The sequence below is a fragment of the Cucurbita pepo genome, chromosome 18 (assembly GCF_057944985.1).
Source record: "Cucurbita pepo subsp. pepo isolate OVF chromosome 18, ASM5794498v1, whole genome shotgun sequence".
NCBI lineage: Eukaryota > Viridiplantae > Streptophyta > Magnoliopsida > Cucurbitales > Cucurbitaceae > Cucurbita > Cucurbita pepo.
In genome coordinates this window covers 11,337,458-11,350,333 of record NC_141815.1, presented here as the reverse complement: position 1 = coordinate 11,350,333, position 12,876 = coordinate 11,337,458, and the positions used below count along the sequence as shown (strand labels likewise).

At 38.2% G+C, this 12,876-nt stretch overlaps 3 protein-coding genes across 5 annotated transcripts; all 3 read right to left on the bottom strand.

Annotated features, from left to right (window-relative positions):
• Positions 1 to 782: 782 nt before the first annotated feature.
• Positions 783 to 3,832, bottom strand: LOC111780367 (putative SNAP25 homologous protein SNAP30). 3 transcript variants are annotated; one of them, XM_023660746.2, is made up of 6 exons: positions 3,521 to 3,832; positions 2,488 to 3,009; positions 2,231 to 2,324; positions 1,724 to 1,854; positions 1,534 to 1,631; positions 783 to 1,138 (listed from the first exon to the last, which is right to left on the bottom strand). In XM_023660746.2, exons 2-6 carry the CDS (start codon positions 2,980 to 2,982, stop codon positions 1,039 to 1,041), a joined length of 918 nt encoding a protein of 305 aa, XP_023516514.1. In that variant the 5' UTR covers positions 2,983 to 3,009; positions 3,521 to 3,832; the 3' UTR covers positions 783 to 1,038. The 3 variants fall into 3 exon arrangements, with proteins under 3 accessions (XP_023516514.1, XP_086975662.1, XP_023516516.1); XM_087119536.1 differs by having other exon boundaries at positions 2,488 to 2,984; positions 3,521 to 3,831; XM_023660748.2 differs by lacking the exon at positions 3,521 to 3,832 and adding an exon at positions 3,261 to 3,481 and having other exon boundaries at positions 2,488 to 2,984.
• A 600-nt stretch (positions 3,833 to 4,432) lies between these two features.
• LOC111780652 (uncharacterized) lies at positions 4,433 to 7,791 on the bottom strand. Its single transcript, XM_023661116.2, has 3 exons — positions 7,405 to 7,791; positions 6,106 to 6,594; positions 4,433 to 5,242 (listed from the first exon to the last, which is right to left on the bottom strand). Exons 1-3 carry the CDS (start codon positions 7,714 to 7,716, stop codon positions 4,688 to 4,690), a joined length of 1,356 nt encoding a protein of 451 aa, XP_023516884.1. The 5' UTR covers positions 7,717 to 7,791; the 3' UTR covers positions 4,433 to 4,687.
• Positions 7,792 to 9,248: 1,457 nt separating this feature from the next.
• LOC111779579 (uncharacterized) lies at positions 9,249 to 11,778 on the bottom strand. The gene is made up of 2 exons (XM_023659644.2): positions 10,990 to 11,778; positions 9,249 to 10,898 (listed from the first exon to the last, which is right to left on the bottom strand). Exon 2 carries the CDS (start codon positions 10,834 to 10,836, stop codon positions 9,334 to 9,336), a length of 1,503 nt encoding a protein of 500 aa, XP_023515412.2. The 5' UTR covers positions 10,837 to 10,898; positions 10,990 to 11,778; the 3' UTR covers positions 9,249 to 9,333.
• Between the last annotated feature and the right edge of the window lie 1,098 nt (positions 11,779 to 12,876).

The window sequence follows — 12,876 nt, the reverse complement described above, 5'->3', positions numbered from 1 at the left end:
TGAAGGGCTTTGATTTATGCAATAGATAGAGAACACAAACAAGAAAGGAGGGAAATGTCGTTGGGAAAAATCTATATTATATGACAGAGAAACCGAAGAAGACGAAGAATTGAAGAGTAGGGAGGAGAATGATGAAACAACTTTTCATTAATTCAATCAAATTTCCTTTGAAATGAAAAGATTTTCGCCATCAGAAAACGATCAGTCATCCTCGAAATGTGGCGGTGCTCCGTCGTGCCGGAACCTCTGTTCATTTCCACCGCGACACACAATATATACCCCCTTTTTTTATTTTTTATTTTTTTTTATTTTTTATTTTTATTTGTCATCTATGCGTGAGGTGCGATCCCAATTTTTGTTAATTTTTTATTTTTAATTTATTTCTGTTTTTCTTTTGAAATTTATTAAGAGTAATAATCATCTCTAAACTATTAATTATTTTTGTGGATAAATATTCCTAATTTACACCTCATTAAAGTAAAATAGATATGAAAGTTAGAAATTGTTGAATGAGAGTCCCATGTCGGCTAATTTAGGGAATGGGCATGAGTTTATAATAAAAAAAATACTTTTTCCATTGGTATGAGGTCTCTTGAGGAAGCCCCTCCTGGGAATGGGACAATATCATACAAGTGGATATTATCTAGGTCTCTATGCACGCCTAAGAGGGGACCAATCTCAAATTGGCAATTAAATCTATCTCTACCTTTCCCAAATCTTGTCCAACTTTTCATATATAAATATATTTGTATATATCCAAATTAACTATGAACAGTTTGGGATCCATCAAAAGAGTTTAAATAAGCCATAAGAGAAACTTAGAAGAAAAACATGCAGTTATGTGCAAATTACATCATCAACCAGACAACTGTTTTGAGCAAAGAAGAGTGGAAATTTTATGTTTCTTTTTGGATGAAGACAGACAGACAGACAGGAAGACGCTGAGAACCAAAAGGGTAGAAGCTAAAGCCGGTCAGTCAAGCATATACCATCATATTTGCTGATGCCAAACCAGATGAGACCTTACAAATTTCAAATCTACTTTCTAAGCAAGTGCCGTGCTCGCCGATTAGCATTATCAACACGAACCGTGATCTCGTCCGCGTCGTCAAACAAGTTATCCAGAGCTTTATTTTGCCTGGAATATAGTAACATAGATCCCAACCAAGTTCAATAGAAATAAAAATGATTCAACAAAGATGAGTCTTGTCCCATTAACATTTAAAACTTCGTCATCTACTTTTAAGAAATGTTTGGAACAGAGAATGGGAATAGGTTTCTCCCGAACCATCAAACCAATTCTCACCCATAACTTTCGTATAACATTAGTGCCACAAAGGCTTTTAGTGGTCTAATATCCTCCCTCTACCACATCATGGGAGTTTAGATCTCAGAGGAAGAAAAATTAGCATTTCAACCCGTTTAGTAACATTCTCGGTTCTTGTTTCTCATTTCATTTCTTTTTTAATAACGGAAGATATAATTGTATTCGTGAACGACATGATGTTTTTCTCTAAGAATATAAGAACGCACCTGTCGAGTTCAGTTCCCATATCAACAGCCATTCCTTTGAGCTCTCCCAATATATTGCTCAAATCTGAAAGAGCATCCTCTTGTTTCACCTTTTCCACCTGGTTTACAAAAATCTCTTGTTAAATATTAACAAATATGCTTAGAGGAAAGTGCTTCCAATTGAAGTGCCTTTTTCTGTAAATAGACAAACCTCAACTTTCTGAAGTGAGTTGGTTGGCTCAGGATGTGGGGCGCGCGAGGACCGTGGGTTGGGTGCCCGACTTAACCCCAACCTCTCCCTTTGCTCCAAATGGTTGCCCTTGCTTATCACAGCCTGATCGCCTGCAACCAAATCAAATCAAATTTATTCATTAAAATACATTGGTTATCTACCTAATCCATCTGATTAGTGGGAAAGTTGAAACCTTCTTGGTTCTATCAGTTAGTGATGTCCAAAAACCTAACCAAATGGGCCCGTTCTTTGTTGAGAATGGTTGGGAGGGAGTCCCATATTGGCTAATTTAGAGAACGAGGCATTTTGGGGAACATATCGATTTACAAGTAAAGGAATATATCTCCATTAGTATGAGGCCTTTTGGGGAAGCCCAAAACAAAGTCATAGAGCTTATGCTCAAAGTGAACAATATCATACTATTGTGAAGGTTCGTGATTCATAACATTCTTATCTTCCTTTTGTGCCCAAATTTGAAAATGTTACCTTCAAAGATAATGGGGCCTGTTATCTGACGACCCTTCTTTGGCTTCCAAGTCTTGGAGAATATTCCTCCTAAGCTTCCTAGAAGTTTCTCACCCTGAAATCAACATCATTAAACATTGATTAATACCCAAAAGCATCCATAATTGAAGACTTAGAAATGCCACAGCAGTTCCAAAGTAAGGATTAAAGGCATGTTTCGACATGGATTTTGATTATTTCAAAATTACTCTCGAAGATGAATCGTTCATCCCACGTACCCGACTGAGGTCGTTGTCGATATCGGCAGTAACCATGTGGGTGCGAGTGATTTGCTCACCCTGATGATGGAGAGCAACTAAGGTATTGGTTGCATCTTCTCTCATATCTTCAGCAATCTTCAGGCAGTTGTTGACTGCGTTAGTTGTCTCCTCAGCCTTGTAAGCAGCATAATTCTCCAACTCCTCCACTGTCTGACTCTGAAGCCCACCAGAGTCCCTGAAATCATTCTTGTATCTGTTTCTTGATGACCATGAATATGAAGAATGTGAAGAAGAATCGGTCTCTTTCTCAAGATGATCATCGAAAAGGTTGGAGCTAGGATTAGGTGCTACAGTTGCTTGATGAGAAGAGGTGATTCTTGAGGACTTGTGTTTTTGCCTCTTGTCTAAATTATCATTGGAATCAATTGGTTGTGAAGGGGAACGAGCAGGATTAGCAGGTTGGGATGAGCCGTGCCTAGCAAAACGTATGGGGGATTTCCTAAAATGTGACATTTCTGGAAATGTAAACGCAGAATTCAGCTGTGGTTTTGAAGAATTCGATGAAAAAGAAGAATCCAAATTACACAAGTCAGCATAAGAACTCATGGCAATTAATCAAACAGTTTGCGATCAAGTTAGTCAGGCAAATACAACATAAACAGGGTACCATATTTCCACAGGAATCATGGCATTTAATCAAACAGTTTGCAATCGAAAACACAGTTTCTGGCGAAATTTATCCATAAACCAAACTCATCGCTGAGATAAATCAATAATGGAACTAGAATTACCCCATTTCTTTACATTTCGCTCAATTTTCTCAGAAACCCAGTAGGCATAGGTGAAGTGGTGAAATCATCCGTTCGAAAATCGCATAAGATTTGGCCAAAAATAGACTAAGAATCAATGCAAAAACAGCGTCGAGTGTTCAGCTTCTATGGAAAGCGAGCGGGACTTCGCCGATTAAAAGAAAATTTTCAGAGAAACCCACAATCATTCAGAAATCAAGAGAAAACCCAGATAGAATCAGAGAGAAAGGGAGTTCAGGTACCTTCAGAATGCAAGAACCTAGACGATCAAGAGAAAAATTGATGAATCAGCGAAGACTTATGGTGGGTTTTGAAGGAAATAAGGGAATAGAAAGAGGGAAGGAGTCAAAGGCAGACCTGGGCCAAAAGGATCAGCCGGGATTGGAACAACTTGGGGATTAAGAAGTGTTTGAGAAAATGACTTGTGGAAAATGGCGTGAAAGTAGAGGAACGCTTCGAATCAATAAACAAATCCAACGAATCCAATAAAATTTTAAAATCTTCCCAGAAATGGCCGTTTCTTCATTCCATTTCCCGCCATTGTTGAACCATTCATGATTAAGTCGAATGTGAGTTTTTTTAAACATAAATATCATGCGATTCATATCAAATCCCGTCAAATATGTATTGACATGATTGAAGGTAAACAAAGCACAAATTTCAGTGGATTTAAAATCGATTAAATTACAAAAGTTGACTTGTTCAAACACAATAAAAGTCAAACAAGAAAAAAGTCAGCCAACGTGAAGAAACATATATTTTTTTTCAAAAAAATCCTCCATTATCCAGTTGGTGGCAAATAAGACTTCTGGCAAGTTGGGCAGCTTAGGGTTTTAGGAATATATAAAGGACGACACTTTTGAATGCCCCAAACGTGTACCCAAATTAGAATATGAAAGTAAACTACCTAAAATTTAACCCACTTCATAAAATATACAAATATAATTTCTTATTATAATTCATTTGTATCAAGAATTAAGGTTCGAGCGTAACGATCCAATAATCCGGGAGCTTGATTTGAACAAAGTTTACAGTTCTAGACTGTATATTTACAAAACTTTCATAAGCTTAAGAAGGTGATTGGTGAAATTTAAGTTGAGGGTATAATCATCTAGAAGATAGAGTGGAAGGAGATATATAATTGATAGATCAAGTTTCACCGAATATGATTTCTTAAGGAATTAGAGACTTGGTCATAATTTCCAAGTAGCATGATCTATGCTTTAGTTTACAACTGCAAAATCACTGTCTGTAATTAGAAATCTATGATATCCCTGGCCCCCTACCGACGATTTAGCGCCACAACTCGGAGTAGAAGAATACACAGCACAGAGAAGAACATATGGGAACATCAGAAAACAAATACACAGTGATTTGGTGCGAGAACGGAATGGATTTTTCCGACGAGACTAGTTAGGAAGTGCAGTTACTAAAGGAGGAACTAGCATTGACATTCCAGAGACACCTTGTTTCTTCATCATGGAAGCATGTTTCTGGCCAGACAGATGAGAATCAAACACTGTCTGGCTATTGCAGACCACATTGCAAATGCTGCAGGTTCTAACAGAATCTGCAGCCGTACCACTTTCCACAATCTTGCGTTTCTTCGTCTCCAGATCTTCTGGTGTTTGAGCTGCTGAACTCTTCTGTGTTTTCTGTATATCATCACTACTTGGGTTGTTGGTAGATGGGTTTTCCGTTGGCCCGATAATTGGCTCTGTTGCCGATTGCAGAGCGTTCGAAGCACCTGCATCACTCCATCCCTTTTCTGCTTTTTCTATGTTCTTCAAGTGTTTCTTTCCTGATAGGTGCTTGGCATAGATTTCATTGCTGTTACAGCTGATCTTGCAAACCTCACACCAGGCAAACTGAACGACCTTGTTCTTTTTCGGTTTCTTCTTCGAGCTGCCATCATATTGAGACCGGATTGCAGCAGCATAGGGATTTTGGGATGTTAAGACAGCCTATTCAGCAGGAAAGTTGAAGTTTTAATAAAGAGATATATGACCAGAAAGCAACAGCTCTAACTTAGTAACCAATCCCACCAAAGCTCATGGTTTTCACTTGACAATGACTAGAAGAATAGCAGCAGCTTCTGATTGTATAGCATATTAGATTTGTGATCAGTAGAGTACCATGCACCAAACAACTACGTAGTCTTGATCACTTAAGGAAGCAACCATCATCACTGAGCTGACTCGATGCACAGAGGAACGATGTTTCACAACTAAGACCCCTAATTGAAGACACCTTTCAACTACAATGATGAAAGGGATGCAACAGAAGTGTCCTATACATATGCCAAGGTGGTGAATAATAGCCAGAAAGACATAAATAGATTGAAATAAGAACAAAAACTAAAATTAAACAACCCAACCACCTTGTACCATTCAACATATGGATCTATTTTTACATATGGCAAAAAACTTTCAACAATACCCATCGCCCCTTGCTTTTCCAAATACTTCTCTGAATCCTTTGTTTCGATATACTAACGCTTATCCTATCAATAATTATCTAGTGGAAGACAATGTTATAGATCTGGAAAAAAAAACCCTGGATAGAAAGTTGTTTGATTGAAGAATACTGCATTTTTGTCTAAAAAATAAGGATCACAAAAGAAACAAAGCAAACCTTCCAATAATCCCATGGAAATGGACAATGATTTCTATTTCATGCTTTTTCTACCACTAGATAATGCATTCATATTTATATTCAAGGGATAAATAAAAGTAAACAGGTATTGAAAGAAAAAAACTCTAAGAAAATGCAAATGATGACCAGAGTACCACAGTTTATACTAGCCGAAAACACCAGTGTAACTCACCTGAGCTGCGTGCTTTTTCCCACTCAGATGTTTATCAAAAACCTCTTGACTATTGCAAACAACGTTGCATACAGTACATACCCTCGCAGAATCAGCTTTCGTACTGCTATCTGTAAGTTTTCGCTTCTTTGTATTTAGACCTTTAATAGCAGCAGGCACATCCGGAGCCCCCTGTGCCACTTGACCACTGACACTGCCCGTTTGGTTTAGCATATATATGTTCCTATCAGAGGAAGTACTTCCCGTCAAGGAACTGTTTTGTGCTTCCAAATTCTTCTTATGTTTCTTCCCCATTACATGTTTATCAAAAACATCTTTACTGTTGCAGTTAATTTTGCAAACTTCACATCGCACAGGCTGGGTGAACTTGGATTTCACATGTTTCGTCCTAGTTGCGTTGTGTGCCAAGGATTGAGTTGCCCAATTGCCTTCCAGTACAGAATTAGAACTCGTGGAAGCTATCTGATTCTCAAGCAAAGATATGAATGCCTACACAAAAAGACAAATTTTTTTTTTTTAAAAATCTTCGTCATGAACTTCTGAGAAGTCTTGATGCATAGGATGATTGTAATATAAAGCCATCACTCACATAAAATTTGTTGTGAGAAAAAAGTTATCTCCATTCATGCAATTGAGCTTATAGTAGACGCAAAAATAAGATCCATCATCACTTATGTTATGTTTAAGAATAATTTTTTGAATTCAAACAACGTGGGGATGGAAAAATTGAACATATTACCATAGGACAGATGTCTAAGTCATGACCAAGCTCAATTTAGTTTTTGACTCTGACCCAAAAGAACTTAAGAAAATTTTCAAGCAATAGAGTTTAGATGATATGCATAAATAAGATACATCATCACATAGACTAGGCTTGAAAAGACATTGAATTGGTATGGCCAAAATCACTTTTATCAACACGAAAAAGCACTTTTCACACTAAATTTTCAAAAGTACTTCGAAAAAAGATATCAAAAGCATCCACTTAGTATGTAAAATGAAACATCAAAATGATTTAGTATCACACACTTTCTTACTAACAAAGCTTATTTTAAAAGGAATCCATGGCGTGGGGATGGGAGAACCCAGTTCATACGGCAGAACAATTCACTGTCTTGTGCGCGCAAATTTCCCACTAAGAACACAAGAATCAAATAACAGAGACAAAAGGACCTCAGCCTCCACAAACCCTGAAACAATCCAAACTAAATAGAAGATAGACCACCAAACACAAGGAAATTGACACGTAGAATATTGAAACAAGAGAAATAAGGAACAAGAAAAGAAAAAAACACTCACAAATCCAGCGGGGTCAGACTGCGGAACGACCCAATTATGAGAAGCAACAGTTGGGTCAGCATAAAATTGCGGTTGGCCCTCCAATCCAACATAGGTCGAGGTTAATATGGCGGAATTGGAATAAGGTTCGGTGCCGGGAGGATGCAGGACCGGCTCGGAAGCGACTCCGGGGGGTAAAACAGGCTGAGGAAAATGAGCGAAAGAAGAAGGATTACCATTCACAATGTGAGGCTGAGGAGGGAAATAAAAAGGCACGGAAGAAGAAGAAGAAGAGGAAGGAGGAGGAGCAGGGTGCTGCTGCTGATGGAACATCAGGACGGAGGAATAGAAGGAAAAACGAAGCAGAAATTCAGTTTAGGATCAGAATTAGAACTCCCAACTTCTGATTCTCAAGTCTCTCCAACACGGTGGAGATTGCGATGGAACTCGTCGCCTCGCCTCGCCTCGCCTCGCCTCGCCTCGCCTCGCGCCGGGAAGATTTTGCATAGCGTTCGTGGATCGTGGACTACGAAACCGATAACACAAAGGGCTCAGCTCACCAAATTCTTGGGCCTCCCGCCATAACTTCCCTTGGGCTTAAACAATCACCCTCTCGTCCATTTTAGTCTATTTATTTTAATTTTTTTTATTTCAATAAATTAATAACATAATAAAAACCTTATTAACTTTTTCATGTCATTAAAAAATTAAATATTGATTTTTTTTTATTTTCAAAATACCCATGTTATATAATAGAATATAACATCCTCGTAAATAAATAATGCAAAATAAACTTGATAAATTTTATTAATTTTTTTATTTCTCATGGACAATCACAATACAATAAACACTACAAAACAAAAATAGTGATCTCAAATCGGATATTAAGTGAAATTAGGGAAAATAAATAGTGGAAAATGGTAAATTCACTTTTCTGCTTTAATTTTGTGTTTAATGTCGCTGGTGAGTCACCATTTCAACCGAAGATCGAACATAGCTGATTTCGACATCTGAGGATCACTTTGTGTCTAATTCTACACACTACCTTTTAGCGTGAATAGATAAAGAAAGGCCCTCAAAGAGCTCAGTACTAAACAAGCATTGCTAAAGATAATTATGCACACAAAAGAAGCATGTCCGGGAGTGAGTTCAAGATCAAAGAAAGTCATAGCACCTCTTACTTTTTGCCTTGCCTTGCCTTGAGGGCTTATAGGTTTGTGGGCACAGTTGAACAAAGCTCGTATTCAAATACAGGCAAAGTAACAGAGGGTCTTAAGCTTTCAATTTTGTGTGTTAGTGGGTCGGTGAGTTCTAAAAAAATATTAAACAATACAAGACTTATAGGACAAAATTAAAATTTCAAGTATCGGATAAACACAAACCTAAATGTTGAATTATAAGTAGACCCGACGCATGTAACGAGAAGTTGATGTGACATATCTATCCAATTGAATACGTCTCGGCTAAGTTAAAAGGGTTAAATTTATAGGTTAATAGGAAATTATTCTTGTAGAGTGGGAGTTGTATCTCTCTAAAAAAAAGATTAAAATGGGGCATTTAGTAGAGTATAGTATATGATATTAATGGCAACACCACTTGCACTTGTATAGAAAGTGAGATGGGTTTGTGATGTTTTGGGTAGGTGACTAAACAACCACTTTGAGCTCACATGCCGTCTTAAATCTTGCTTTTAATCCTCTCTTCATCGCTTTCTTATACCAATCCCATTTTTCAAGGCATCACTCATTTCTCTTTGATGCCAAGATAAAATAATGAGATCAGATACCCAATTGTCTTTTTTATTATACCACAAGAACAAGAAGAACAGGAAGAACAGGAAGAACAGGAAGAACAAGAACAAGATCTTCAACCAAAATGAAAAGAATTAATGAAATGAAATGATACCCAGAAAGTATTGATCACTATACAATCTCTCAAGTCTCTATCAATTTAGATATGAAATCCCACATTCACAAGAGCCTCGTGCTTGTGTTCATTAGCTGCAGCCCACCATGGGTGCTTTAATGATGCTAAATTGTGGTTCTTGTTTTCTATTTCGACTGGTTCAGGAGGAAGATTCAGGTCCAGAAACCTCCTGATTTCTGGGACTTGTTTTTGAATTTGAATTGTTGCTCTGTTTTTGAATCCACTGATCAAATGAGATCTTTTATGCCCACCAAGTGCTTGACCTGATGCGAACACTTTCTCGCAAATTGGGCATTTGTGTTTGCTGCTCTTTTTTGGAATCTGATAACCCATTTCGCCATTGTTGAGGCCTTTCGAAAGCTTGTTTTCGGCTGTTGGGTATGCAGAAATCGCCATTTCTGCACTGCGCTCGCTGTCTATTTCTTCTTCTTCGTATTCTTCCATGGCTGACTCAACGAAACAACCCTTTAGCTTCTTGTGGCTTGCTCTATGCCCACCAAGTGCTTGATATGAGTGGAAGATCTTATTGCAAATATCACACTCAAATTTGCTTCTCTTTTTGGGTTTCTTGCAGATTTTTGAATCCCAAAACTCTGCTAATGTCTTCTTTCCGGATTTTGCGATCATATCAGAGCTGAATCTAGCTTGGTTTTGGTCATTTTTTGGGGGGAAAGATTTAGATCCACCTCTTTGATCTATCATCTTTCCCTTGTTCATAAACGCAGAACAACTTTGCTCTGGTTTCTTCACTTCAGACTCCATTTTCTTCACCTTGAGTTTATTGGAAACAGAGGTTTTGCTCTCAACGGCAGATGGGGTATCAAGAAACTTTGAATTGTTATCTGAGGACTCAACTGGAGAATTGAAGCCAACCCAATTCCCCACGTCCATGGAAAGCAACATCAAGGAGATGGCAACTTCTTGTTCTTGCTGGATTTCAAAAACAGAGGAATCAGTGGCAAAAGAGAAGGAGGTCGTTGAATTTTCCGTGCCCATTTGGGCTGTTCTTCTTCTTCTTGATCTCTTTCTCTTGTTGTTAGGAGCTTCAATTTCATTATCAGATTGGATATCCATCACCAGCTTCTGTTTAGCATCAGTGATATGGGAATCTGGTTCTTCCAGCTCTTGACTACTGGAAACAACTCTTTCAGAATGGCATTTCATGTGACCAAACAGAGCCTTCCATGATTGAAACCCTTTACCACATTCCCTGCAGAACTTGTCTTGGAGTGAAGATTCTTCACTTAAAAACTCAAGTTTCTGAGTCTTTTTGGGATTCTTTCTAAGACCATAACCAAACCCAGCTAGATTTCCACCTTCCAAATCTACCTCCTCCTCCTCCTCCATGTTTGATACGCTTCCAGCACTGAAATCAGCAAATTGAAGGCTTGTTCTGCTATGTTTCTCATCAGAATCAACTAAGTTATTGGTCAAATGAGACCTCATATGCCCTCCCAAGGATCTCCCACAAGCAAAGCTCTTATTACAGAGCTTGCAAACATGTCTTGAGGCTAGATTAGCTTCCATTTACAAGAAACAAAATCAATCCAAGAGCTCGAATTGATGCGGCAGTTCCTGATCTCTCAACACTAAAAACAAGATCCAATGAAAACAGAAAAACAAACAGAACCCAGATCATAGAAAATCCTAGCTGAAACAGGAACAGATCAATGAACCCACCTCAGAAATTGAAGAATTGAGGAGCAAGAACAAGATCCGAAGCATGAAAAGTGGAAAAGAAGAAGACCCAGTAAACATCTGTATCTACTAACCTTCCCTTTAGAGTTGTTGAAGAAGAAAGAAGAAGGTAAGAGAGGTTTAAAGGAATTGGGTGTGATGAGTAACCTGTGATACTAATAATAGGTACACGAAGAAAGCAAAGGAAATGAAGTAAGGAAGGTTGTGTTGTGAGAGCTTGTGTGTCTGTTTTAGAGTGTAAGCTTGACTATATTTAGAGGAGAAATCCATGCAAGAGATGGATGAGAAGAGAAAGCAGCACGTGTATTTAAGTGAGAGTTCTACGCTTCCCCAAATCTGACGGCTGAGATTGGTGAAGGCGATCATCCCCATGGGGCCATGATGGTTGAGGAACCTACTCAAAACCTAACTGCCATACTCAAAAACTATTCCTTCCTTAAGGAATTTCCCACATCTACCACTTTCATCTGCTCCTTATTCTTTTCTACTTTCTTTCTTCATTTTCCGCCCCATTCTTTTCTTTTTCCTTCGTACCCCACTGCCACTTTCGATCTTTCGTCGTCAATTGTTGGGAGGTTTACACACCATTATAAGAAATGCTTCGTTTCCCTCTCGGTTGATGGGATCTTACTGATTGATTCTTCACAAAAGAAAAAGGAAAGGAAAGAGAAGGAGAACAAACCAAGGAGAGAGGAGGTGCGGTGCCGGCCAAAGTTGGTGATTAAACACAAAGCTAATGAATGGGAAAGGAAAGGGTAAATGTATTGATTAGGATTGCTAATCACATGTGAACTATGATTAAGGGGCACCTTCCATTTGGTTGTTCCCTTCTTCCCAGCACTTTGGTACGGTTTTTAGCTGTGACTTGTCTGTAATTGCCTTCCATTTTCTCCTTTGTTTTTTCCTCCACAATGTGTCAGACAGACACAAACTATTCATTTCAATTCACCACAATATATAATATAACTACGCGAACTTTCTTTTGGAATAAAATAAACTATAGTCTATGTTTAATCTTAAGCAACATGTGCATTGTTCGCCAACCACATCCAATCCAGTTTGATTCTCTGCTGCTGTAAGGAAAATGATAACAAATGGTGATGATTTCTATAAACTAAGCTTGTTGAAGGGAGACAGAGGAATAGGACGGATCGATACGGGACACGGGGATGCCCCTTTTTAAATTTTTTTAGGGAGATTCGTACGGGTTATCAAATACAAATTGTGATTAGTTTGACCGAAGGCTACAGAGATTTAAAAAAGATAGAAAAGAGAATTGGGATAGTTGGAAGCACGTATGAAGAAGAAGATGATATGATAATGTGGATCTTTTGCATATGGTGCGGGCTAATGTCTGGAAGGACTTGACTTGGAAGTGAGGGGAGCTCCAAAAAAAGTGATGGCTCAAATTTAAAAAAGTGGAACCCTTTATAGAGCAAAGACTGGGCAATCGCTGTCTCTCTAACAAAGCCTAGCTGTTACATATCAACAAGAATGGAGGATAAGATGCTCCCTGCCACTGCCTTTATGCTGCTTTCCCAACCTCTTTGACTCCTATTTTTCACCACCCAAACCCATAACCCCAGCTTTTTCCCTCTAGATTCCCAAAAATGCTTTGGAAAAATCCACATTGGGTTTGGGTTTTTTCTATATTTAGTGCAAATAAACCACTCATAAAGCAAATTCAAGTCACTCGGAAACCAACAATGACAGATAATGAATTATGCACAACTTTTGTGAAACTTTATGGCACTAACATGATGCACAAACCAATATGAAATAGTTTGCTGTCACTTTCGGCACTAAAAGAAATACGGGTTCCAAAAGAAGAGTCAAGATAGGTGATAAAAACAACATAGATGCAGATTC